The sequence below is a fragment of the Nelumbo lutea genome, chromosome 4 (genome assembly GCF_056320005.1).
Source record: "Nelumbo lutea isolate HS-2025 chromosome 4, American lotus-T2T, whole genome shotgun sequence".
Classification (NCBI taxonomy): Eukaryota; Viridiplantae; Streptophyta; class Magnoliopsida; order Proteales; family Nelumbonaceae; genus Nelumbo; species Nelumbo lutea.
In genome coordinates, this window is record NC_142687.1 from 71,132,813 (window position 1) to 71,157,996 (window position 25,184).

The following is a 25,184-nucleotide window of genomic DNA, read 5'->3' on the forward strand; positions in this document are numbered from 1 at the left end:
GTGTTGGATCAGGTTGCCTTTGATATGCCAATCAGTGAGATCCTTAGCGGGGATCAAAACCTAGGTATGTTGGGGCAGTTTGAGAATTCATCTGAGTGGGTGATCATAGTGACAGAATCAGCCACTTTGTCGGACAAAGGGTAATGATCGGGAATGCACTCTCTCTGATGGAAACCAAACTGCTGGCAGTTGATTTCAATCGTTGGAATTTTGTTTTGCAAAATTAATATATTTATATATATATATGTACGGTATTAAATTGTTTGCAAATGGTTTTAATTCCCGGGATCCATGTGAGAGGAGAGTGCGGCACTGTTCCTTGTAGCAGAGGGAGAGGTCCTCTCTTGTCGGGCAGTGCTTGATCATTAAGGGCTGAGAGGTTGATGAGACCAAAACGAATCCTAATTTTATCCCCTAATATTCACTCTTTTACATTTATTTAGCACTTAAATGGACTCATTACTCTTGTATTTCGATTCAGGGCAATAAAGAAGGCAATTGGAAGAAAACAGGACAAATCGGGTGATTTTGCACAGTTTCGGCGACAGTCATTAATCTGGGCCTAAATCTCAATTCCGGACACCGAATTGGACAATTCAAGAAGCATTAGAAAGAAGAAAGGAAGGCCCACAACTTTTATGTTTTGGGTTTTGACAGATTCGGCCCGCATCAAGTACGAAAACGAGCCCAAAGTCGGAGCAAGTTCGCAGCCAGGCCCATTTCACAACTTAAGCCCAACTCGCAGAAGTAGCTTGAAGCAGCCCAACTCGAATTCAAGAGTTAAGTGTCCGAATTTCGAATGTAATCTCCAAGGAGAGAGTTTTATCAGATCTAAATTCTTGAATGTAATCCTAGAGAGATAAGAAGATTGAGATTAGAGCATTAGATAAGAGATAGGATAGGATTAATTCAAGATAAGATCAAAACTCCCTAAGGATAAGATGATCTCCTAGAAGGAGTTGGAAAACAGCCCTCTCCTTTGGCTATATAAAGAGGGGGGCGAACCAGCTCTAGAAACCACTCAATCATTCAGCAATCAAGCATCAAGCAACTCAAGAAGATCAGTTCGGCCATGGAGAAGCAAAGCATGGAGATTGCGCAGATCATGAGCAGCTAAGCTTCTTTTTTCTGGTTCAAGGGGAGAGGCTCGATTGTGTCATTGTGAGGTTCTGTAGTTAATTTATTTTCTTGCTTTTTAATTCAAGTATTCATTGGTTCTTGTGCACATTTTTGTTGGATGTTAATGTTAATTAGTCTGACAAACTGAATTAATGTTGATTTTCCTACTGCTATCCATGATTTCGGTGATCCGTAATTGTCACGAATAATGGTACAAGTAGCAATTAGGTTGTTATCTTTTTGGGTCAATTGTTCGTGACACCCTTTGACCAATGTTTTAACATGGTTCAACCTAAAAGAATCGATGGAACAAAATTCAGTAATTGCAGCTATCTCAATTATTGTTATTTTGGTTTAACTGTTTTCGCAAATCTTAATGCTATCATTGTTTAACATGGAACGCTATCGTACCCAGTTGAGTAGTGATAAGTGTTGATCGAATGCTGGGTTTGGTCAACTGAATTAGGAAAACACATGGTTTATTATGGCTATCCTAATAAATCTAAGGTTAAATGCTTGAATTGCAAGAATGCTGAATTGTACCTAGGATCGATGGCCAGTCGATTCAACCCAAACCGTTGAATCAGAATTCGGTAAAACTGATTTTCTCTTGTTTGTTTAGTTTGTTATTTTTTTAATTTTATTTATTTATTTTTCCCACACAATTACTTTACCCATTCGGCTAAGAGATTATTGATTTGCTCCCTGTGGGATTCGACCTAGAACCACTTTTACTGCAAATATTTTATTGTGGGACTAGTACTAATTTTGAGGGCTTCGACAAACCCGTCAGAGGTTAAGTGTAAGACCATTGAGGATAATACCTGATGGGCTAATCTTGCACCTGCTCACAGTCCCTGGGTTTTTATAAGATGGCTTGGCCCAGGGACCACTTAATGTAAGTGTTGGGCCCATAGGGTCCATATGAGGGACTCAAGGGGTTCATTGTGTTTTTCAGTGAATTCTGCTAGGCCTTGTATTAAAGGCTGGGCCGAACCCATGTGGCTGGTGTGTAGATCAATGCTTGGGTCCCACGCCATACAAAGAAGCCCTAATGGGCAGCAGATTGGAAAGTAATTAGACACTGAACACTTAATGGGCTAGAAGCCCATTTCGAGGTGGGCTGATATGATCACCCATCGTTGGGGCGAATCTGAGATTAATGTTAGTAAAAGGATTGGGCCTTTAGCCTTATCCACTCTTGGAGACCAAATTCAAATTAGATTTGAATCTGGTAACCTCCTGATAAGATCAGGAGTAAGCTAACTTTATCTGCAAATAGGATTAAGATTATCCCCTATCCAAATACTGATTTGGATTGGGATAACTCCTAATTAGGAGGATTCTTAATCAAGAAGAAAGGAGGAGAAACCCAAAAAAAGAGAAATATCAGATTTCGAACCACCTTGAAGAGATATAGGATATCTCCTGCGAATTGAGATAGGATCTCATTTCATACTCCAGAAAAAAAAAAAAGGCAGTTCAGCCTTTTCGCCTTTAGATTTCTCCTCCTACCGCCGCCATCTGTTTTTGCAAGTTTAGATCTTTGCAGAAAAAGAAAGTCAAGAAATCTGTTCTTGACATTAGTCTTGCAAAAAAGACTAAAAGGATTCAGTGTTTAGTGTTTCTAGAGGATTCTTGTGAAGGATCCAGTGTGTAGGACGCACCGTGCTGGTTCTGTTCCATCCACAGCTGTGTCAACTTCAGCAGGAACGGATCTTGGAGCATTCTTTGGGCGTGAACACCAACTTTGGGAGATACTGCTTCTCCAGATCAGGTATATTCCTCCCATTTATCTTTTTGGTACAGATCTGGTTTGATTATGGTTCAAGTAGGATCCTTAAATATTGTATTCTAAATTTAGGGAATATGATTCCCAGTGGGGAGAAGGTAGGAAATTTTTGAAATTTGCCCACCCATTCCGCAACCTTTATGGCGTCCATTAGATGGATCCTACCTTTCTTTCAGTGGAATCAGAGCCACAGGTTCGAATCTTGAACCAAAAGAAAGTTAGATCTGACCCTGCGCAGATGGATAGAAGGTGTTCTTTCATGATTTGCGCAGATTGTTTTCTTTATTTCAAGAAACTGTTTCTTGTTAAGGGCGATTGATCTGAAATTAATTTTTATTAAATCCAAAATTTATTTAGAATTGTTCTTTATTTATTTTGATTTAATGGACTGTTCGAACCTGGAGATCGCAGTGCAGATTTGGCACAGATAGTCTGCGCACCCTTTTTCTTTCTATTTATTTAATTCGGTTTGTAATTTTTTTTATTTTTAGACTGAATGTATAGGATTTGATCAAGAATGTAATTAATAGAAATAGGATTTCTGTTATTTTTCTTGATTAAAGAAGAAGGAAGAAGAAGGCGGCGCTGGAGATTTGCAGTTGGAGAAATCGCTTTCTACGATTTGCAGTTTGTGAAACTGCAACCCTTGTGATTAACCTCTATTTTGCAGGTGGTGTGAACAGTCCATAGTTTGATTTGTGATTGTTTGAAATCAAAATTATTAATTTCAGATCTTTCATGAATTAATTCTTGAATTGAAAATCAGTTTTGGATCCTCTCGGACTAGATTGGACCAAAACTATTTGGACCAAATCTGGGGTTTGATAGGGACTGTTTTTCAGTCTGTATTTCTCACACTTGCTGTTCCAAATCTGATGTTCAATTACAGGGATTAATTCAGCCTACCTGTAAAGCCCAATTTTAAAGGGTTAAAACTGCAAAAGGCCCATTACTGTGAGATAAGCTGTATGGGCCGAACTGCTATATGCAATTCAGCCAATACACCTAGTAGACATTAATTGTTAATGACTTGGATTTCAATGGGCTATTCGATGGGCTTTACAGCAGTTAATTGATTGGATCATTTCCTCCTTTACATGTGATGTTTGGATGTTTGATGTGCTGCGACCATGGGCCATAAGTACTTGGCCCATGAAGACTCGTTAGTGGCTCTTGCGCACACCATGGCTAAATGCACATCATTGCCATGGTGTCCTTCAAGGTCATTGGATGACCCCTCTTTGCTTGGTGGGCCCCACAACCCTGAAAAGGGATGCGCACGGAACCCCTAGCCGATTAAGGCCCACCAGAAATCTGACTTTATGAAAGTCAGTGGGAGCCACTCTGGTTTGACCTAAATTAAAACTAGGGCGTAATTTTGTTCCCTCCAGCAAATATGAATGCATGTGATAGGGAGACCCATATGATGGACTCTCTAAAGGCCTTCCGTCATTAGCACAATGATGGGTCCATCAATAATGAGGAAACGCACCATAAAATTGGGCTATCCATTTGCTGTTGTATCTATTAGAGTGTTTCCTAAGATGATAGGGGCGTCATAGACCGATGTGGGAGGGGCTTCACCAGAAAATGGGAACTCTCTCACGGTACCTTGGCGTAACCTGAATATGATGGGAAAGCACTCACTGGACAGAAAGGTTTACCTGAAAACGGCTCTGAACCTTGTCTGATAGAGGCCAAAGGGAAACTCATTTGATGAGTGAATATGATCCGTCACAGAAAGGTGGTGGGGTTATGCAGCTGAAACAGTTGGCTTCACGCACCCCATGTGATTTCCCACATTTCCAGAGACATTTCATCGTCTCCGTCACTGAGAAAGGAGGGAAATCTCAGAGATGAACAAATGGGAATGGAACATAGATTAAAAGCCATATCTATGTAGGTAACATGAATCAAACTAAGGTTGTGGACTAATGATTTTGCTATTTTATCAGAAAATGGAAAACGGTCAATTTGCAAAGCTTCTAGGTGATAACAAGCTTAAGGGCCCAAACTATGCCGACTGGTACAAAAATTTTATGCTGGTCCTAACTTCTGAAAATTTAGACAAGGTGGTGAAAAATCCTGCCCCGGAACGTCCGGGTGATAGGGCTTCTGAGGCCCGTAGGAGGGACTACCAAGAGTGGGAGGATAAGAACTTTCTACCCCGCTGCTTTGTCATTGCCTCATTAGACAACTCAATGCAAAGGCAGTTCGATCAGATCAAATTAACCAAGGACATATTGGACAGTCTAAGAATAATGTATGAAGAGCAGAACCGTTCTACTCAACAGAAGGTCCTGAAATTGTTCATGACCGCGCAGATGACAAAAGGGCAGAAAGTTCATGACCATTGTCTTCGAATGATGGGATACATTAACGAACTTGAAGCTCTTGGATCCAGGCTTGATCTTGGCATGCAAGTGGATGCAATCCTCAATTCTTTGCCCTCTTCCTTTAATGCGTTCACAATGAACTACAATATGAATAAGCTGAATGTCAGCGTCCAGGAACTCAGCAATATGTTGCAGGGAGCCGAGGATCTACTCATGAAGGATGAGCCTGTGATTATGCTTGCTAAAGCTAACAAATCGCGCAAGAAAAAGAGAAAGGAAAAGAAGCCTCAGAAGAAGGCTGCCAAACCTAAGAAGCAGAAGAAGAACAAGGCATCTGATTTCTGTCACTTCTGCAAACAGACCGGCCACTGGAAGAGGAATTGTCCTGCTTACCTAGAATCTAAGAAAGGTAACATCGAAACTTGTGTCATAGAAACTAACATGTTAGTTACTTCTGTGTCCTGGTGTGTTGACTCCGGGGCTTCAACTCATGCGTGTAACTCACTGCAGGGGTTCAAAGTTAGCAGAAGGTTGAGTGAAGGTGAAGTGACACTATTCTTGGGAACAACTGCAAGTGTTGCAGCAGAGGCAATAGGAACCGTAGAATTAGTTTTTAAAGAAGTAATACTTGTACTTAAAACTGGACATTTATAAAGATTCAATTGGTTTTAAATGTTCACAGCCGTTGGATAAGTCTGGGGATATTTATCCTGCCAAGGATAATGCTGGTGTGCCACCAAGTGTTGGGATGGCCTGTCTCAGCCATCAGGGTAAGACCCGAGGCACATGCAGTATGGGATTACTTGAATCCTTGAACCGGACCAGATTTCCAGTCTTGCCCTGGACCTTGGAGATAGATGGGCAAAACTGGAAAGTTACACCTAACCCCTAGACTCTATTATGACACTTCACTAGGTGTTGGATCAGGTTGCCTTTGATATGCCAATCAGTGAGATCCTTAGCGGGGATCAAAACCTGGGTATGTTGGGGCAGTTTGAGAATTCATCTAAGTGGGTGATCATAGTGACAGAATCAGCCACTTTGTCGGACAAAGGGTAATGATCGGGAATGCACTCTCTCTGATGGAAACCAAACTACCGGCAGTTGATTTCAATCGTTGGAATTTTGTTTTGCAAAATTAATATATTTATATATATATGTACGGTTTCAAATTGTTTGCAAATGGTTTTAATTCCCCAGATCCATGTGAGAGGAGAGTGCAGCACTATTCCTTACAGCCGAGGGAGAGATCCGCTCTTGTCGGGCAGTGCTTGATCATTAAGGGCTGAGAGGTTAAGTGTAAGACCATTGAGGATAATACCTGATGGGCTAATCTTGCACCTGCCCACAGTCCCTGGGTTTTTATAAGATGGTTTGGCCCAGGGACCACTTAATGTAAGTGTTGGGCCCATAGGGTCCATATGATGGACTCAAGGGGTTCATTGAGTTTTTCAGTGAATTCGGCTGGGCCTTGTATTAAAGGTTAGGCCGAACCCATGTGGCTGGTGTGTAGATCAATGCTTGGGTCCCACGCCATACAAAGAATCCCAACTAGGCAGCAGATTGGAAAGTAATTAGACACTGAACACTTAATGGGCCAGAAGCCCATTTCGAGGTGGGCTGATATGACCACCCATCCTTGGGGCGAATCTGAGATTAATGTTAGTAAAAGGATTGGACCTTTAGCCTTATCCACTCTTGGAGACCGAATTCAAATTAGATTTGAATCTGGTAACCTCCTGATAAGATCAGGAGTAAGCTAACTTTATCTGCAGATAGGATTAAGATTATCCCCAATCCAAATACTGATTCGGATTGGGATAACTCCTAATTAGGAGGATTCTTAATCAAGAAGAAAGGAGGAGAAACCCAAAAAAAGAGAAATATCAGATTTCGAACCACCTTGAAGAGATATAGGATATCTCCTGCGAATTGAGATAGGATCTCATTTCATACGGCAGAAAAAGAAAAAAAGGCAGTTCAGCCTTTTCGCCTTTAGATTTCTCCTCCTGCCGCCGCCATCTGTTTTTGCAAGATTAGATCTTTGCAGAAAAAGAAAGTCAAGAAATCTGTTCTTGACATCAGTCTTGCAAAAAAGACTAAAAGGATTCAGTGTTTAGTGTATCCAGAGGATTCTTGTGAAGGATCCAGTGTGTAGGACGCACCGTGCTGGTTCTTTTCCATCCACAACTGTGTCATCTTCAGCAGGAACGGATCTTGGAGCATTCTTTGGGCGTGAACACCAACTTTGGGAGATATTATTTCTCCGGATCAGGTATATTCCTCCCATTTATCTTTTGGTACAGATCTGGTTTGATTATGGTTCAAGTAGGATCCTTGAATATTGTATTCTAAATTTAGGGAATATGATTCCTAGTTGGGAGAAGGTAGGAAATTTTTGAAATTTTCCCACCCATTCCGCAACCTTTATGGTGTCCATTAGATGGATCCTACCTTTCTTTCACGGGGATGCGCTCTCACTGATGGAAACCAATTCTGCCGGCAACCGATTTCAATCGTTGAGATTTATTTTGCAAAATATATTTTATATGAGATATAAAAGTATATATATATATATATATTTGAGAGAGTGCAACACTGTTCCTTGCAGCCGAGGGAGAGGTCCTCTCTTGTCGGGCATTGTATGATCATTATGGACTGAGAGGTTGAGTGTAAGGCCATTGAGGATAATACCTGATGGGATAATCTTGCATCTGCCCACAGTCCCTAGGTGTTACAAGGTGGCTTGGCCCAGGGACCACTTAGGATAAGTGTTGGGCCCATAGAGCCCATCTTATGGGTTTTTCAGGGGGTGCATTGTCCATAACAGTTTATTCGGCCAGGCCTTGTAACAAAGGCTGGGCTGAACCGATGTGACTGATGTGTAGATCAATGTTTGGGTCCCATGCCATACAAGGAAGCCCAACTAGGCAGCAGTTTGGAAGGCTTAATGAATACATAACCCTTAATGGTCCTTAAGCCCATTTCGAACTGGGCTAATTTGATTAGTCTTTAAGGGACGAATTCTGAGATAAGATCAACTGAAAGGATTGGGCCCACACCCTATCCACTCAGAGAGTCCAAGATCTAAATGAGATTTAGATTTGGAAACTTCCTAATTAGATTAAGAACTGGCTAATCTAATCTACAGATAAGATAAGGATTATCCCTTATCCTAAAGGGACTTCTAATCCAGATATGATTTGGGTTAGCAACTCCTAATGGGATTAGGAGCTGATCCCTTTAAGTCTATAAAAGGAAGAGGGGGTGGCAGCCTTTAGACATCCAACAATCACTGGCAACAGTCTTGTCTTCAGAGCTGAGATCACAGAAGAGAGAATTCTACACCCTGCAAATTCTCTTTAGCCGCCTCCTTCCTGCAGCCGCCGCCTATAGCAGTTCGATCTCCATTGCTTGGGAGAAATCAAGATCGGATCTTGATTCCAATCTTTTAGAGAAAAGATTGGTAGGAGTTGTATTCACTAGCCGCCCAAGTGATTCTTGGGAAGAATCAAGTTCTTAGGAAGGACACTGCTGATTCTGCTCCACCATGCACTGCGCCATCTTCAGTGGGAGCAGATTTTGGTTTCTACCTTGGGCGTGAACACCTCTGTTGAGAGATATTATTTCTCTGTATCAGGTATTATCTCTCTCTCCTCCTTTTGGTTCAGATCTGGTTTAGTTTATGGTTCAAGAATGATCTTTGAAAATATGATTTTCTAAATAGGGAATTCGATTCCCAGTTGAAGGGAAAGAAAAATTTTTTAAATTCGCCCCCCTTTATTCCACAATCTTGGGCATCCATCTGATGGATTTCCTATCCCTTCATTGGACACCCAAAGATTGCGGAATAAGTGGGGCGAATTTCAAATTTTTTTCTCTCCCTTCAACTGGGAATCGAATTCCCTATTTTGAAAATCATATTTTCAAGGATCATTCTTGAACCATAAACTGAACCAGATCTGAACTAAAAGGAGTAGGGAGAGATAATACCTGATACAGAGAAACAATATCTCTCAATGGAGGTGTTCATGCCCAAGGTAGGATCCAAAATCTGCTCCCACTGAAGATGGCGCAGTGCAAGGTGGAGAAGAATCAGCAGTGTTTTTCCAAAAGAACCTGATCCTTCTCAAGAATCACCTGGATGGCTTGTGAATACAACTCCCACCAATCTTTTCTCCAAAAGGTTAGCATCAAGATCCAATCTTGATTTCTCCCAAGCTATGGAGTTCAAACTGCTGTAGGCGGCGGCTGCAGGAAGGAGGTGGCTAGAGAGTATTTGCAGGGTGCAGAATTCTCTCTTCTATGATCTCAGCTTTGAAGACAAGACTGTTGCTAGTGATTGTGTGTCTAAAGGCTGCTGCCCCCTCTTCGTTTTATAGACTTAAAGGGATCAGCTCCTAATCCCATTAGGAGTTGCTAACCCAAATCATATCTGGATTAGAAGTCCCTTTAAGATAAGGGATAATCCTTATCTTATCTGCAGATTAGATCAGCCAGTTCCTAATCTAATTAGGAAGTTTCTAGATCTAAATCTCATTTAGATCTTGGACTCTCTGAGTGGATAGGGTGTGGGCCCAATCCTATCAGTTGATCTTATCTCAGAATTTGCCCCTTGAAGACTAATCAAATTAGCCCAGTTCGAAATGGGCTTAAGGCCCATTTAGGGTTATGTATTCATTTAGCCTTCCAAACTACTGCCCAGTTGGGCTTCCTTGTATGGCATGGGACCCAAACATTGATCTACACATCAGCCACATGGGTTCAGCGCAGCCTTTGCTACAAGGCTTGGCCGAATACACTGTTATAGATAGTGCACCCCCTGAAACCCATCAGATGGGCTCTATGGGCCCAACACTTACCCTAAGTGGTCCTTGGGCCAAGCCACCTTGTAACACCCATGGACTATGGGCAAATGCAAGATTAGCCCATCAGGTATTATCCTCAATGGCCTTACACTTAACCTCTCAGCTCATAATGATCATACACTACCCGACAAGAGAGGACCTCTCCCTCGGCTGCAAGGAACAATGTTGCACTCTCTCAAGTATGGATCCCAGGAATTAAAACCTTTTGCAAATCATTCCAAAACCATAATATATATACTTTTATATTTCATATAAAATAAATTTTGCAAAACAAATTTCAACGATTTAAATCGGCTGCCGGCAGTCTTGGTTTCCATCAGTGAGAGTGCATCTCCGATCATTACCTTTGTCCAACAAAGGGACTATGATCATCCACTTAGATGAATTCTCAGACTGTCCCAACATACCCAGGTTTTGCCCCCCGCTAAGGATCTCACTGATTGGTACATCAAAAATAGCCCAATCTGACACCTAATACAATATCATAATCGAGTTTAGGGGTCGGGTGTAACTTTCCAGTTTTGCCCATTAATCTCCAAAGTCCAGGGCAATACTGGAAATCTGGTCCAGTTCAAAGATTCAATTAATCTCACACTGTATGGGCCTAGGGTCTCACCCTGGTAGCTAAGACAAGCTACCCCAACTGACTTGGTGGCACCATAGTGTCAGCCTTGTCAGGATAGGTCTCCCCAGACTGACCCACTGGCTGTGAACATTCTAAACTAACACGAGTCTCATTAAGTGTCCAGTTTAAGGGTATTACACAGAAACATACCAAGGGAACTTGAATCAAATATGCACTTTTATTCATTTACAATAAACTCATAAAGTACTCATAAAGTACTGAGTGGGAGAATTAAATAACTAAAATTTAAAAGAACAAGAAAGCAATAGCAAATTCAACTAACAAGATGTAATCATTCTTACCAAATTCTGATTCAAGGGTTCGGGTTAGTCAATTGGTCATTGATCATAGGTAGATTTCGGTAGTCCTGCAATTCAAGCATTTAACCTTAGATTTATTAGGATAGCCATAATAAACCTTGTGTTTTCCTAAATCAGCTAACCAAACCCAGCATTCGATCAACACTTATCACTAATCAACTGGGTAACATAGCGTTCCATATCAATTAGTGATAGCGTTAAGCTTTGTGAAAATAGTTAAACCAAAATAACAATAATTGAGATAGCTGCAATTATCGAATCTTGTTCCATTGATTCCCTTAGGTTAAAACATGTCAATACATTGGTCAAAGGCTGTCATGAACAATTGACCCAGAAAGATATTAACCTAATTGCTACTTGTACCACTATTCATGACAATTATGAATCACTGAACCATGGATAGCAGTAGGAAAATCAACATTAATTAATTTGTCAGACTAATTAACATTAACATCGAATGAGAATATGCACAAGAACCAATGAATACCTGAATTAAAAAGCAAGAACTTGAATTAAATATAGAACCTCATGATGACACAATCGAACCTCCCCCCTTGAACCAGAAAAGAAAAGCTTAGCTACTCATGAATTTCGATCCCTCCATGCTCTACTTCTTAGTAAGCCAAACTGCTCTTCTTGGTAGCTTGAGTTGCTTGATGATTTCTTGGATGCTTTGAGTGATGCCTAAAGCTGGTCCACCCCCCCTTTATATAGCTTTAGGAGGAGGGGCTCTCTCCAACTCCTTCTAGGAGATTAAGCTCAAATTAGAAAGTCCTGATCTGTTTTGAATTAATCCTATCCTATCTCTTTTCTAGTAATCTAATTCAATCTTCTTATCTTGATAGGATTATATTCAAGAATTTAAATCTAATAAGACTCTTTCTGGAGGTTACATTCAAAATTGGGGCTCTTGGCTCTTGAATTCGAGTTGGGTTGCTTTAAAAACTTGGGCTGCTACAAGGCTCTTCTACGAGTTGGGCTTCAGCTGTGAAATGGGCCTGGCTACGAACTTGCTCCAATTTTTGGCCCGGTTTCGTATTCGATGCAGACTGAATCTGTCAAAACCCAAAACATAAAAGTTGTGGGCCTTTCTTTCAGCTTTCTGATGCCTCTTGAATTGTCCAATTCAGAGTCCGGAATTGAGAGTTATACCTAGATTACGGACTGTTGTCGAAATTGTGCAAAATCCTCTGAATTGCCATGTTTTCTTCCAATTGCCTTTTTTCTTGCACTGATTCGAAATACAAGAGTAATTAGTCCATTTAAGTGCTAAATTAATGTAAAAGAGTGAGTATTAAGGGATAAAAAATAGGGTACATTTTAGTCTCATCAAGCAAGCATAGCAATGGGCTCATCTTTCTTTATCAGTTCTTTGGCCCTCTGCAACATATTGCTGAGTTCCTGAATGCTAACATTTAGCTTGTTAATGTTGTAGTTCATGATGAACTAATTGATGGAAGAAGGCAGAGAATTTAGGATGGCATCCACCTTCATGACATGGTCAAGCTTGGATCCAAGAGCCTCAAGTTCAATAATATAACCCATCATCTTGAGACAATGGTCATGAACCTGTTGGTTCATGGACATCTGCGTGGTCATGAATTGCTTCAAGACCTTCTACCAAGTAGAATGATTCTGCTCTTTGTACATCGTCCATAGACTATCCAATATATCCTTGGACAATTCGATCTGATTGAACTGTCATTGTATCAAATTATTCAAGGAGGATATCATGTAGCAGCGGGCTAGGGAATTTTTCTCTTCCCATTCCTGGTAGTCCCTCCTACGGGACTCAGAAGCCCTATCACCTAGATGCTTCGAGGCGGAATGTTTAACTATTTTGTCCAGTTTTTCCGATGTCAAGACCAGCATAAGGTTACGATACTAGTCACCATAGTTTGTGCCCTTTAGTTTGTTGTTGTCCAAAAATTTAGCGAATTGCCCATTTGCCATTTCTGATAAAAAGCAAATATTAGTCCACAACCTAATTTGATTCATGTTATCTACATAGAAATGGCTCCCACAGACTTTCATAAAGCTAGATTTTGGTGGGCCCTAACAGCTAGGGTTCTGCACGGTTCCTCTTCAGGAGGTGTGGGGCCCACCACAAAGGGAGATCATCCAATGATCTTTTAGGGACACCATGGCAATGATGTGCATTCAGCCATGGTGTGCGCAAGAGCCACTATCGTATCAGCATGGTCAAGTACTTATGGCCCATGAACATTGCACATCACACATCCATACATCACATGTAGGGATAAAATTGCTCACTGAATAGCAGTGAGCTGTTCGGCACATATAGCTTTTAAACAGTTCTGGTCCGGTTCAGGGTTTCAAGAAAACACACATTGCATGTACCTCAGGTCTCACCCTGGCAGCTAAGACAAGCCACCCCAACCAACTTGGTGGCACATTAGTGTCAGCCTTGGCAGGATAAATCTCCCTAGTTCTACCCAACGACTATGAAGATTCTAAACTAACACGAGTCTCATATGTGTCCAGTTTAATGGTATTACACAGAAATGCACTAATAACATGAATCAAATATGTATTTTATTCATTTACATTAAATGTCATAAGGTACATCATTCTGATTGGAGCTAAGGGCATACACTGTCTAACACCAATAATTTCTCTTACACTCAGAATTACCCACATCCTTTTGGGGTTATGCATTAGAGACTGTGATATACGTATTGAACTAGGTTCCAACCAAATAAGTTATGAAGACTCCCTATGAGCTTTGTACCGGTAAGAAACCAAGTGTGAGACACTTGAGGATTTGGGGTTGTCCAACACATGTAAAAAGAATGAGTGCGGATAAATTGAAACCGAAGACCAGTCATTGCCTATTCATAGGCTACCCCAAAGGCTCTATAGGTTACTTATTCTATGATCCAGGAGAATGGGAGGTGTTCTGTAGCGGAAATTCCCATTTCTTGGAAGACGAAAACATCCTGAACAATCATCATTAAGAAGTTGTTCTTGATGAGGAGAGCTCAAGGGTAGAGGGAGATGTCCCACATGAAGGGAGAGAGAGATCCATCACATGGATGCCCAAAACTTGTGAAATAAGGTGGGTGAATTTCAAAATTTCTCTCCCTTCAATTGGGAATCGTATTCCCTATTTTAGAAAAATCATATTTTTCATGGATCAATCTTGAACCATAAACCAAACCAGATTTGAAATGAAATAATAGGAGAGGGATATACCTATACAGAGAAATAGTATCTCTCAATGGAGAAGCAAAATCAGCAGGGTCCGTCCCATGAACCAAACTCTTCAGGAAGAATCCAATGGAGGCAGTAAGCACAACTTCCTATCAACCTTTCTCCAAAGACTGATATCAAGAACACTTATTGATCTTCTCCCACCAAGGAGATCGAACTAGCAGTGAGGCGGCAACTGGAGGAGAATGCAAGTGCAAAAGATGGCATAGATGTTTTCTCTCTTGGTTATCTGAGATTTGATCTTTGGATGATTGGATGATCTGGATTGTTCACCCCCTTCTTGTAGGCTTGAAGAGATTAGCTTCTGATCCTATCAGGAGTTTCCTAATTCAGATCATTATCTGAATTTGGACTCTCTTTAAGTGATAAGGATAAGACCCTTATCTTATCTACAGCTTAGATCAGCCTTCTCCTGATCTTATCAAGAGGTTTCCATATCTAAATTTAGATCTGGTCTCTCTGAGTGGATAGGGTAGGACTCTATCCTATCTACTGACTTAATCCCAGATCTGCCCCCTCTATTTAACTAATTAAAACAGGCCAATTCGAGATGGGCTTTAAGCCCAATAAGTTTATGTGCTCAAACTGCTCCCAAACTGCTGCCCAGTTGGGCTTCTTTGTATGGCATGGGACCCAAGCATTGATCTACACATCAGCCACATGGGTTCGGCCTATCCTTTGTTACAAAGTCTGGCCAAATACACTATTGTGGACAGTGCACCCTCTAAAACCCATCTCACACTTATTCAAGAAATAAAAGATATTTTTTTTCAATTTTTTTTTAATCATAAAGATAAATCGTGTTCCAATCCATGAACTCATTATCGTGGTCTCAACATGCCTAATAAGACAAGTTCTAGAATAATCAAACCATGTTTGTCTATCAAAAACCAAATGCTCACAAGGGTCAAATCTATATTGCATCTTTCCCGTTGATCATTCCCACTACTGAGGTACCTTCCATAGCCAAAAATTTCAGCTAGATTTGCTTGCATCCTTTCTTGTCTATCCCACCTAAGCACATGATTCAATGTGGTTTGCAATCATTCAAAAACAAGTTTCTAAGGAACAGAAATTTTGAAAGGAAAGGTTAGTGAGTGATAACCGAAGCATGCTAGAGTCCAAAAAAAAATTATCAACCCCTTAATCATCCCCCACACTTAAGATATACATTGTCCTCAATGTATGAAATATGCATAACAAGAACAAGGAGTGAAAGATTTAAGAGGACTTCCCTGAATGCCTCGTTGAGATCCTGCAGATGTGAGATAGAAAAAAACACACTCATAAGAGAGAGAAAAAAACTGAACAAAACAAATAACTATACTTAACGGGTTGCCTCCCCACAAGCGCTCTTTTTAAGTCATGAGCTTGACTTTCAACTTTCTTTCATGGTGGTTGATGAGACTGAAAAGAACCCTATTTTTGTCCCCTAATTTTCATCTTTTTTCATTATTTTAACACTTAAATGCACTCATTACTCTTGTATTTCGATTCAGGGCAATAAAGAAGGCAATTGGAAGGAAACATGCCAATTCGGGCGATTTTGCACAATTTCAGCGATAGTCAGTGATCTGGGCCTAACTCACAATTCCGGACTTCGAATTGGGAAATTCAAGAAGCATTAGAAAGAAGAACGAAAGACCCACAACTTTTACGTTTTGGGCATTAACTGGTTCAGTCCGCATCGAGTACGAAACCGGGCCCGAAGTCGGAGCAATGTCGCAGCCAGGCCCATTTAACAGCTGAAGCCCAACTCGCAGAAGAACATGGAAGCAACCCAAGTAGCAGAGAAGCCCAACTCGGATACAAGAGTCTAGAGTCATAATTCGAATGTAATCTCCCAAGAGGGAGAGAGTCTTATTAGATCTAAACTTTGAATGTAATCCTATAAGGATAAGAAGGTTGGGCATTAGATAAGAGATAGGATAGGATTAGTTCAAAGAAGATAAGATCAAGACTCCCTTAGCATCACTCATTCCAAGATCCAAGAGATCATCAAGAGGCCAAGAAGCTCAAGATGGTAGTTCGACTATGGAGAAGAAAGCATGGAGATTGCACAGATCATGAGCAGCTAAGCTTCTTTTTCTGGTTCAAGGGGAGAGGTTCGATTGTGTCATTGTGAGGTTCTGTAGTTACTTTATTTTCTTGCTTTCTAATTCAAGTATTCATTGATTCTTGTGTATATTTTTATTGGACATTGATGTTAATTAGTTTGACAAATGAATTAATGTTGATTTTCCTATTGCTATCCATGATTTCCGTGATCCATAATTGTCACGAAGAATGGTACAAGTAGCAATTAGGTTGATATCTTTTTGGGTCAATTGTTCGTGACAGCCTTTGACCAACGTTTTATCATGGTTCAACCTAAAGGAATCGATGGAACAAAATTCAATAATTGCAGCTATCTCAATTATTGTTATTTTGGTTTAACTATTTTCACAAATCTTAATGCTATCATTGTTTAACATGGAATGCTATCGTACCCAGTTGAGTGGTGACAAGTGTTGATCGAATGTTGGGTTTGGTCAACTGAATTAGGAAAACACAAGGTTTATTATGGCTATCCTAGTAAATCTAAGGTTAAATGCTTTAATTGCAAGAATGCTGAATTGTACCTAAGATCGATGGCCAATCGATTCAACCTGAACCCTTGAACTAGAATTCGGTAAGACTGATTTTTCTCTTGATTGTTTAAGTGCTTTCTTATTCTTTTAATTCTAGTTATTAAATTTTCCCACTCAATTATTGTATCCATTCGGCCAAGAGGTTACTGATTTGCTCCCTGTGGGATTCGACCTAGTACCACTTTTACTGCAAATATCTTATTATGGGACAACTACTAATTTAGAGGACTTCGACAAACCCGTCAGTGGTTTCAAGGAGAGAATGGACTCATGATGGATGGGTTACTCTCCTTCGATATAATGCTTCAAACATTGTCCATTTACCTTGAATGTACTCCCATCATTATGCAGTTCAATTGCTCCATGAGGGAATACCCTAGCCACTTCAAAGGATTTGTTCCACCTGGTTTTTCAACTTCTGATGTTTCCCCCTCTCATCCTTCATGGGTGGGTTTAAACCTGGAATAGGGGCCCGCACAATAGATGGGAGGAGTTTTGTGTGAGGTGGAGGTAAACTAATAATTGATGCATTATGAGTTGCAATTTCAAAAGAGTCTAGCTCAGAAGTCAAATTCCACAGTTCTGATTTAGATTTATCTACTTCAGCTGCCCAAACATCAATGCAATCAATTGCATATATTTCATGTTTAATTGTGTTGGGACTTTTCATGGTTTTAAATACATTAAACATCACTTCTTCACCACTGATTCTAAGAGTAAGTAGACCTTCTTTCACATCAATTAAAGCATTACCCGTAGCAAGAAAGGGTCTCCCTAGAATCAACAGCATTGTCTTATCTTTCTCCTTATCCAACACAATGAAATCAACAGGAATGATGAAATTACCCACTTTGACTAAAACATCTTCTACTATTCCCCTAAGATATTTAATGCTTCGATCAGCTAATTGCAGGATAATAGTTGTAGGTGTTAGTTCATGCAGTCCAAGTTTTTCAAAAATAGAATAAGGCATTAAATTTATACTAGCACCTAAATCACAAAAAGCTTTTTCAAATTTAGTATTCCCTATGGTGCAAGGTATAGAAAAACTCCCTGGATCCTTAAGCATTTGGGGAATTTTTTTTGAAGAATGGCCGAGCACTTTTCATTTAACTTCACCATCTAACTGTTCTCCCATTTCCTTTTGTTTGACATCATCTCCTTCAGGAATTTGGCATATTTTGGCATCTGAGACAATACATCAAGAAGGGGGAGGTTAATATGTATTTTTCTAAATACTTCTAAAAACTTCTCAAATTGTCTGTCCAAATTAGCTTTCAAAATTCTTCCAGGGTAAGGGATAGGGAGTTTAATAGCATCTAAATTCAGTTTAGGTGTACTCCCTTCAATCTCCTTTTGCAAATCAGCCACATCAGCTTCCTTATCATCTTTTTGGATTTCGCCAACTGTCTTCCCACTTCTTAAGGTTATGGCGTTTACTTGCTCTCTGAGATTCTTCTCCATGTTGTTGGGTAGCCATCCCTCTTTTCTTCCCAAAAAAAGATTTACAATCTGCCCCACTTGAACTTCTAAGTTCTTAATCGATGCTTCATGGCTTTGGAATTTTGCTTCAGCAATATTGATGAACTTAGAAATCAATTCCTCCAAATTACTCTTTTTTACTTGTGGGGGCGGCTGTTGTTGGAATCCCATTGGTGCCTTTTGCTGATTGTTGCTCCATAAAAAGTTTGGATGATTCCTCCACCCTGGGTTGTATGTATTTGAGCAGGGATTGAAATTTGGCCTGCTAGTATGAGATATAAAATTAGCATTCTCATGGGAAATAAAAGGACTATTTAATTGAAAATAAAAATTTATATGTCCTATTTGACCACATAAATCGCATGAGATGCTAGATGATGTTAGCCAGTTTTGTATGCCCTTAGCTTCAATCAGAATGATGTACTTTATGGGTTTATTGTAAATGAATAAAAGTGCATATTTGATTCATGTTCCCTTGGTATGTTTCTGTCTACTCCCCTTAAACTGGACACTTAATGAGACTCGTGTTAGTTTAGAATGTTCACAGCCAATGGGTCGGTTTAGGGAGACCTATCTTGACAAGGCTAACACTATGATGCAACCAAGTCGGTTGGGGTGGCCTGTCCCAGCTGCCAGGGTGAGACCCTAGGCACATACAGTGTAGGATTAATTAAATCTATGAACTGAACCAGATTTCTAGTATTGCCCTTAACCTTGGAGATTGATGGGCAAAACTGGAAAGTTACACTCGACCCCTAGACTCGATTATGATACTGCACTAGGTGTCGGATTGGGCTGTCTTTGATGTATCAATCAGTGAGATCCTTAGCGGGGGTCAAAACCTCGGTATGTTGGGATAGTCTGAGAATTCATCTGAGTGGATGATCATAGTGACAAGATCAGCCCCTTTGTCGGACAAAGGTAATGATCGGGGATGCACTCCCACTAATGGAAACCAAGACTGCCGACAACTGATTTCAATTGTTGGGATGGTTTGTTTCGGCCATCAAGGTAAGACCCAAGGCACATGCAGTATGGGATTGCTTGAACCCTTGAACAGGACCAGATTTCTAGTAGTGCCCTAGACCTTGGAGACAGATGGGCAAAACTGGAAAGTTACACCTGACCCCTGGACTTGATTATGACACATCACTAGGTGTCAGACCGGGCTATCTTTGATGTGCAAATCAGTGAGATCCTTAGTGGGGTCAAAACCTGGACATGTTGGGCAGTCTTAGAATTCATCTGAGTGAGTGATCATAGTGACAAGTTCAGCCCCTTTGTCGGACAATGGTAATGATCGGGAATGCACTCTCTCTGATGGAAACCAAACTGCCGGCAGTTGATTTCAATCGTTGGAATTTTGTTTTGCAAAATTAATATATATATATATATATATACATGTATATGTATGGTTTCAAAAGATTTGCAAAAGGTTTTAATTCCCGGGATCCATGTGAGTAGAGAGTGCAGCACTGTTCCTTGCAGCCGAGGGAGAGGTCTTCTCTTGTCGGGCAGTGCTTGATCATTAAGGGCTGAGAGGTTAAGTGTAAGACCATTTAGGATAATACCTGATGGGCTAATCTTGCACCTGCCTACAGTCCCTAGGCTTTTATAAGATGGCCTGGCCCAGGGACCACTTAATGTAAGTGTTGGGCCCATAGGGTCCATATGATGGGCTCAAGTGGGTCACTGAGTTTTTCAATGAATTCGGCTGGGCCTTGTAATAAAGGCTGGGCCGAACCCATGTGGCTGGTGTGTAGATCAATGCTTGGGTCCCATGCCATACAAAGAAGCCCAACTGGGCAGCAGATTGGAAACTAGTTGAACACTGAACACTTAATGGGCCAAAAACCCATCTCGAACTGGGCTAATACGATCACCTATTCATGGGGCGAATCTGAGATTAATGTTAGTAAAAGGATTGAGTCTTTAACCTTATCCACTCTAACAGACCAAATTCAAATTAGATTTGAATTTGGTAACCTCCTGATAAGATCAGGAGTCAGCTAACTTAATCTACAGATAGGGTTAAGATTATCCCCTATCCAAATACTGATTTGGATTGGGATAACTCCCAAAAATTAGGAGGTTTCTTAATCGAGAAGAAAGAGGAAAAACCCTAATAGAAATATCAGATTTCGAACTAGGGTTTGTATGCAAGAGATACCTCCTGCGAATTGGGTTTTGATCTCTCACAGACTCCAGTGAGAAGAGACACAGTTCAGCCCTCTTCGTCTCTGGATTTCTCCTCCTCCAGCAGTCGCCATTCCCTGTTGCAAGATTGGATCTATGTAGTAATAGGAAGTCAAGAAATCAGTTCTTGACAACAGTCTTGCAAGAAAGACCAAAATGATTCGGTGTTCACGGTTTCCAGAGGATTCTTGCGAAGAATCCAGTGTGTAGGACGCACCCTACTAGTTCCGTTCCATTCACAGTTGTGTCATCTTCAGCAGGAGCGGATCTTGGTTTCTTCTTTGGGCGTGAACACCAACTTTGGGAGATATTGTTTCTCTAGATCAGGTATAATCCTTCCTATTTCTTTTTGCTTCAGATCTGGTTTGATTATGGTTCAAGTAGAATCCTTGAATATTGTATTCTAAATTTAGGGAATATGATTCCCAGTTGGAAGAAGGTAGGAAAATTTTTGAAATTCGCCCACCCATTCCGCACCCTTAATGGCATCCATTAGATGAATCCTACCATTCTTTCAGTGGTATCAGAGCCCCAGGTTCAAAAATTGAACCAAAAGAAAATCAGATCTGACCCTGCGCTGATGGACAAAAGATGTTCTGCCAAGATTTGCGTAGATTGCTTTCTTTTTTCTTCAAGAAATCATTTCTTGTTTAGGGCGATTGATCTGAAATTAATTTTTGTTAAATCCAAAATTTATTTAGAATTGTTCTTTATTTATTTTTTATTTAATGGACTGTTCAAACCTGGAGATCGCAGTGTAGTTTTGGCGCAGATGGTATGCGCACCCTTTTTCATTTATTTTATTCAATTCGGTCTATAAATATTTTTCTTCTAGACTGAATATATAGGATTTGATCAAGAATGCAATTAATTAATAGAAATAATTTTTCTGTTGTTTATTTTCTTGATTAAAGAAGAAGGAAGAAGATGGTGGCGCTGGAGATTTGCAGATGGAGAAATTGCTTCCTGTGATTTACAGTTTATGAAACTGTAACATTAATGATTAACCTCTGTTTTGCAGGTGGTGTGAACAGTCCATAGTTGATTTGTGTTTGTTTAAAATCAAGATTATTAATTTCAGATATTGTATGAATTAATTATTGAATTGAAAATCAGTTTTGGACCATTTCGGACTAGATTGGATCAAAACTGTTTGGACCAAATCTGGGGTTCGAAAGGGGCTGTTTTTCAGTCCATATTTCTCACACTTGTTGTTCCAAATCTGATGTTCAATTATAGGGATTAATTCGGCCCACCTGTAAAGCCCAGTTTTAAAGGGTTAAAACTGCAAAAGCCCATTATTGTGAGAAAAGTTATATGGGCCAAACTGCTAACTGCAATTCAGCCCATACACCTAGTAGACATTAATTGTTAATGCTTTGGGTTTTTTAAATGGGCTATTTGATGGGCTTTACAATAGTTAATTGATTGGATCAATTCCACGTTTACATGTGATGTTTGGATGTTTGATGTGCTGCAACCATGGGCCATAAGCACTTGGCCCATGAGGACTCGTTAGTGGCTCTTGCGCACACGATGGCTGAATGCACATCATTGCCATGGTGTCCCTTAAGGTCATTGGATGACCCCTCTTTGCTTGGTGGGCCCCACAACCCTAAAAAGGGATGCGTATAGAACCCCTAGCTAATTAAAGCCCACCAGAAATCAGACTTTACGAAAGTCAGTGGGAGCCACTTTGGTTTGACCTAAATTAGAACTAGGGCGTAATTTTGTTCCCTCCAGCAAATATGAATGCATGTGATAGAGAGATCCATATGATGGACTCTCTAAAGGACTTCCGTCATTAGCACAATGATGGGCCCATCAGTAATGTGGAAACACACCATAAAATTGGGCTATCCATTTGCTGTTGGATCTGTTAGAGTGTTTCATAAGATGATGGGTATGCGCTCACTGGACAGAAAGGTTTACCTAAAAACGGCTCTAAACCTTGTCTGATAGAGGCCAAAGGGATACTCATTTAATGAGTGGATATGATCCATCACAGAAAGGTGGTGGGGTTTTGTAGTTGAAATAGTTGGCTTCATGCACACTATGTGATTTCCCACATTTCCAGAGATATTTCATCGTCTCCATCACTGAGAAAGGAGGGAAATCTTAGAGGTGAACAAATTGAAATGGAACATAGATTAAAAACCATATCTATGTAGGTAATATGAATCAAACTAAGGTTGAGGACTAACGTCTTTGTTGTTTTATCAGAAAATGGCAAACGATCAATTTGTAAAGCTTCTAGATGATAACAAGCTTAAGGGCCCAAACTATGCCAACTGGTATAGAAATCTTATGTTGTTCCTAACTTCTAAAAAGTTAGACAAAGTGGTGAAAAATCCTACCCCGGAACGTCTGGGTGATAGGGCTTCTGAGGCCCATAGGAGGGACTACCAAGATTGGGAGGATAAGAACTCCCTAGCCCGCTGCTTTGTCATTACCTCATTAGGAACAATGTATGAAGAGCAGAACCGTTCTATTCGACAGAAGGTCCTGAAATTGTTCATGACCGCACAGATGACCAAAGGGCAGAAAGTTCATGACCATTGTCTTCGGATGATGGGATACATTAATGAACTCGAAGCTCTTGGATCTGGGCTAGATCTTGGTAGACAAGTGGATGCCATCCTGAATTGTTTGCCCTCTTCCTTCAATGCGCTCACAATGAACTACAATATGAATAAGCTGAATGTCAGCATCCAGGAACTCAGCAATACGTTGCAGAGGGTTAAGGATCTACTCAAGAAGGATGAGCCAATGGTTATGCTTGCTGCAGCTAACAAATTGGCCAAGAAAAAGAGAAAGGCAAAGAAGCCCCAAAAAAAAGCTGCAAAACCGAAGAAGCAGAAGAAGAACAAGGCATCTGATGTCTGTCACTTTTGCAAGCAGACCAGTCACTAGAAAGGTAACATCGAAACTTGTGTCATAGAAACTAATATGTTAGTTACTTCTATGTCCTGGTATGTTGACTCCGGGGCTTCAACTCATGCGTGTAACTCACTGCAGGGGTTCAAAGTTATCAAAAGATTGAGTGAAGGCGAAGTGACACTATTTTTGGGAATGACTACAAGTGTTGCAACTGTGGCAGTAGGAACCGTAGAATTAGTTTTTAGAGAAGGAGTCCTTGTTGTGTGACAACAATGGAGTGATTCCGTCTATCACATCACCCATCCCGTTGTTGTGTGACAATAATGGAGTGATCACCCAGGCTAAAGAGCCTCGGGCTCACTCAAAGTCAAAGCACATCAAGAGGAAGTACCATGTGCAGGAGATCGTTGGAAGAGGGGACGTCCTAATTCAGAAGGTAGCATCAGCGGACAATGTGGCAGACCCATTGACTAAGCCATTAACACAGAAGGTATTTGAGAAACACGTGGAAAGCATGGGACTCCGACTTGCACTGGATTGGACCTAAGTGCAAGTGGGAGCTGTTAGACAGTTTTGTTGCCCTTAGCTTCAATCCATTTTGATGTACTTTTGACATTTAGTGTAAATAAATAAAGTACATGTTTGATTCATGTTGTTTGGTATAATTTTGTGTAAGACCCTAAAACTGGACACTTATAGAAACTTGTGTTAGTTTTAAATGTTCACAGCCAATGGATAAGTCTAGGGAGATTTATCCTGCCAAGGCTGATACTGATATGCCACCAAGTGTTGGGATGGCTTGTTTCGGCCATCAGGGAAAAACCCAAGGTACATGCAGTATGGGATTGTTAGACAGTTTTGTATGCCCTTAGCTTCAATCTAAATGATGTACTTTATGAGTTTATTGTAAATGAATAAAAGTGCATATTTGATTCATGTTCCCTTGGTATGTTTCTATGTAATACCTTCAAATCTAGACACTTAATGAGACTCGTGTTAGTTTAGAATGTTCACAGCCAGTGGGTCGGTCTGGGGAGACCTATCCTGATAAGGCTGACACTGTGGCGCCACCAAGTCGGTTGGGGTGGCTTGTCTCAGCCACCGGGGAGAGACCCTAGGCACAGACAGTGTAGGATTAATTGAATCTTTGAACTACACCCGATTTCCAGTATTGTCCTGGATTTGGAGATTGATGGGCAAAACTGGGAAGTTACACCCGACCCCTAGACTCGATTATGATACTGCACTAGGTGTTGGATTAGGCTATCTTTGATGTACCAATTAGTGAGATCCTTAGCGGGGGTCAAAACTTGGGTATGTTGGGACAGTTTGAAAATTCATCTGAGTGGGTGATAATAGTGACAGGATCAGCCCCTTTGTCAGACAAAGGTAATGATCGGGGATGCACTCTCACTGATGGAAACCAAGACTGCCGGAAGCCGATTTTAATCGTTGAGATTTGTTTTGCAAAATATATTTTATATGAGATATAAAAGTATATACATTACGGTTTCGAAATGATTTGCAAAATGTTTTAATTCCCGGGATCCATGCAAGACAGAGTGCAACACTGTTCCTTGCAGCCGATGGAGAGGTCATCTCTTGTCGGGCAGTGTATGATGATTATGGGCTGAGAGGTTAAGTGTAAGACCATTGAGGATAATACCTGATGGGCTAATCTTGCATCTACCCACAGTCCCTG

At 40.6% G+C, this 25,184-nt stretch overlaps 1 protein-coding gene across 1 annotated transcript in view; it reads right to left on the minus strand.

The window, feature by feature from the left end:
- The window catches only part of LOC148861032 (uncharacterized), a 33,522-nt gene extending 15,134 nt beyond the window's left edge, over positions 1–18,388 (minus strand). The window contains exons 1-2 of the mRNA XM_088985001.1: positions 18,052–18,388; positions 17,328–17,827 (exon numbers count right to left, since the gene is read on the minus strand). Coding sequence (XP_088841127.1) covers positions 17,328–17,827; positions 18,052–18,388 — 837 coding nt within the window. The remainder of the gene's footprint in view (positions 1–17,327; positions 17,828–18,051) is intronic.
- Positions 18,389–25,184: the final 6,796 nt, after the last annotated feature.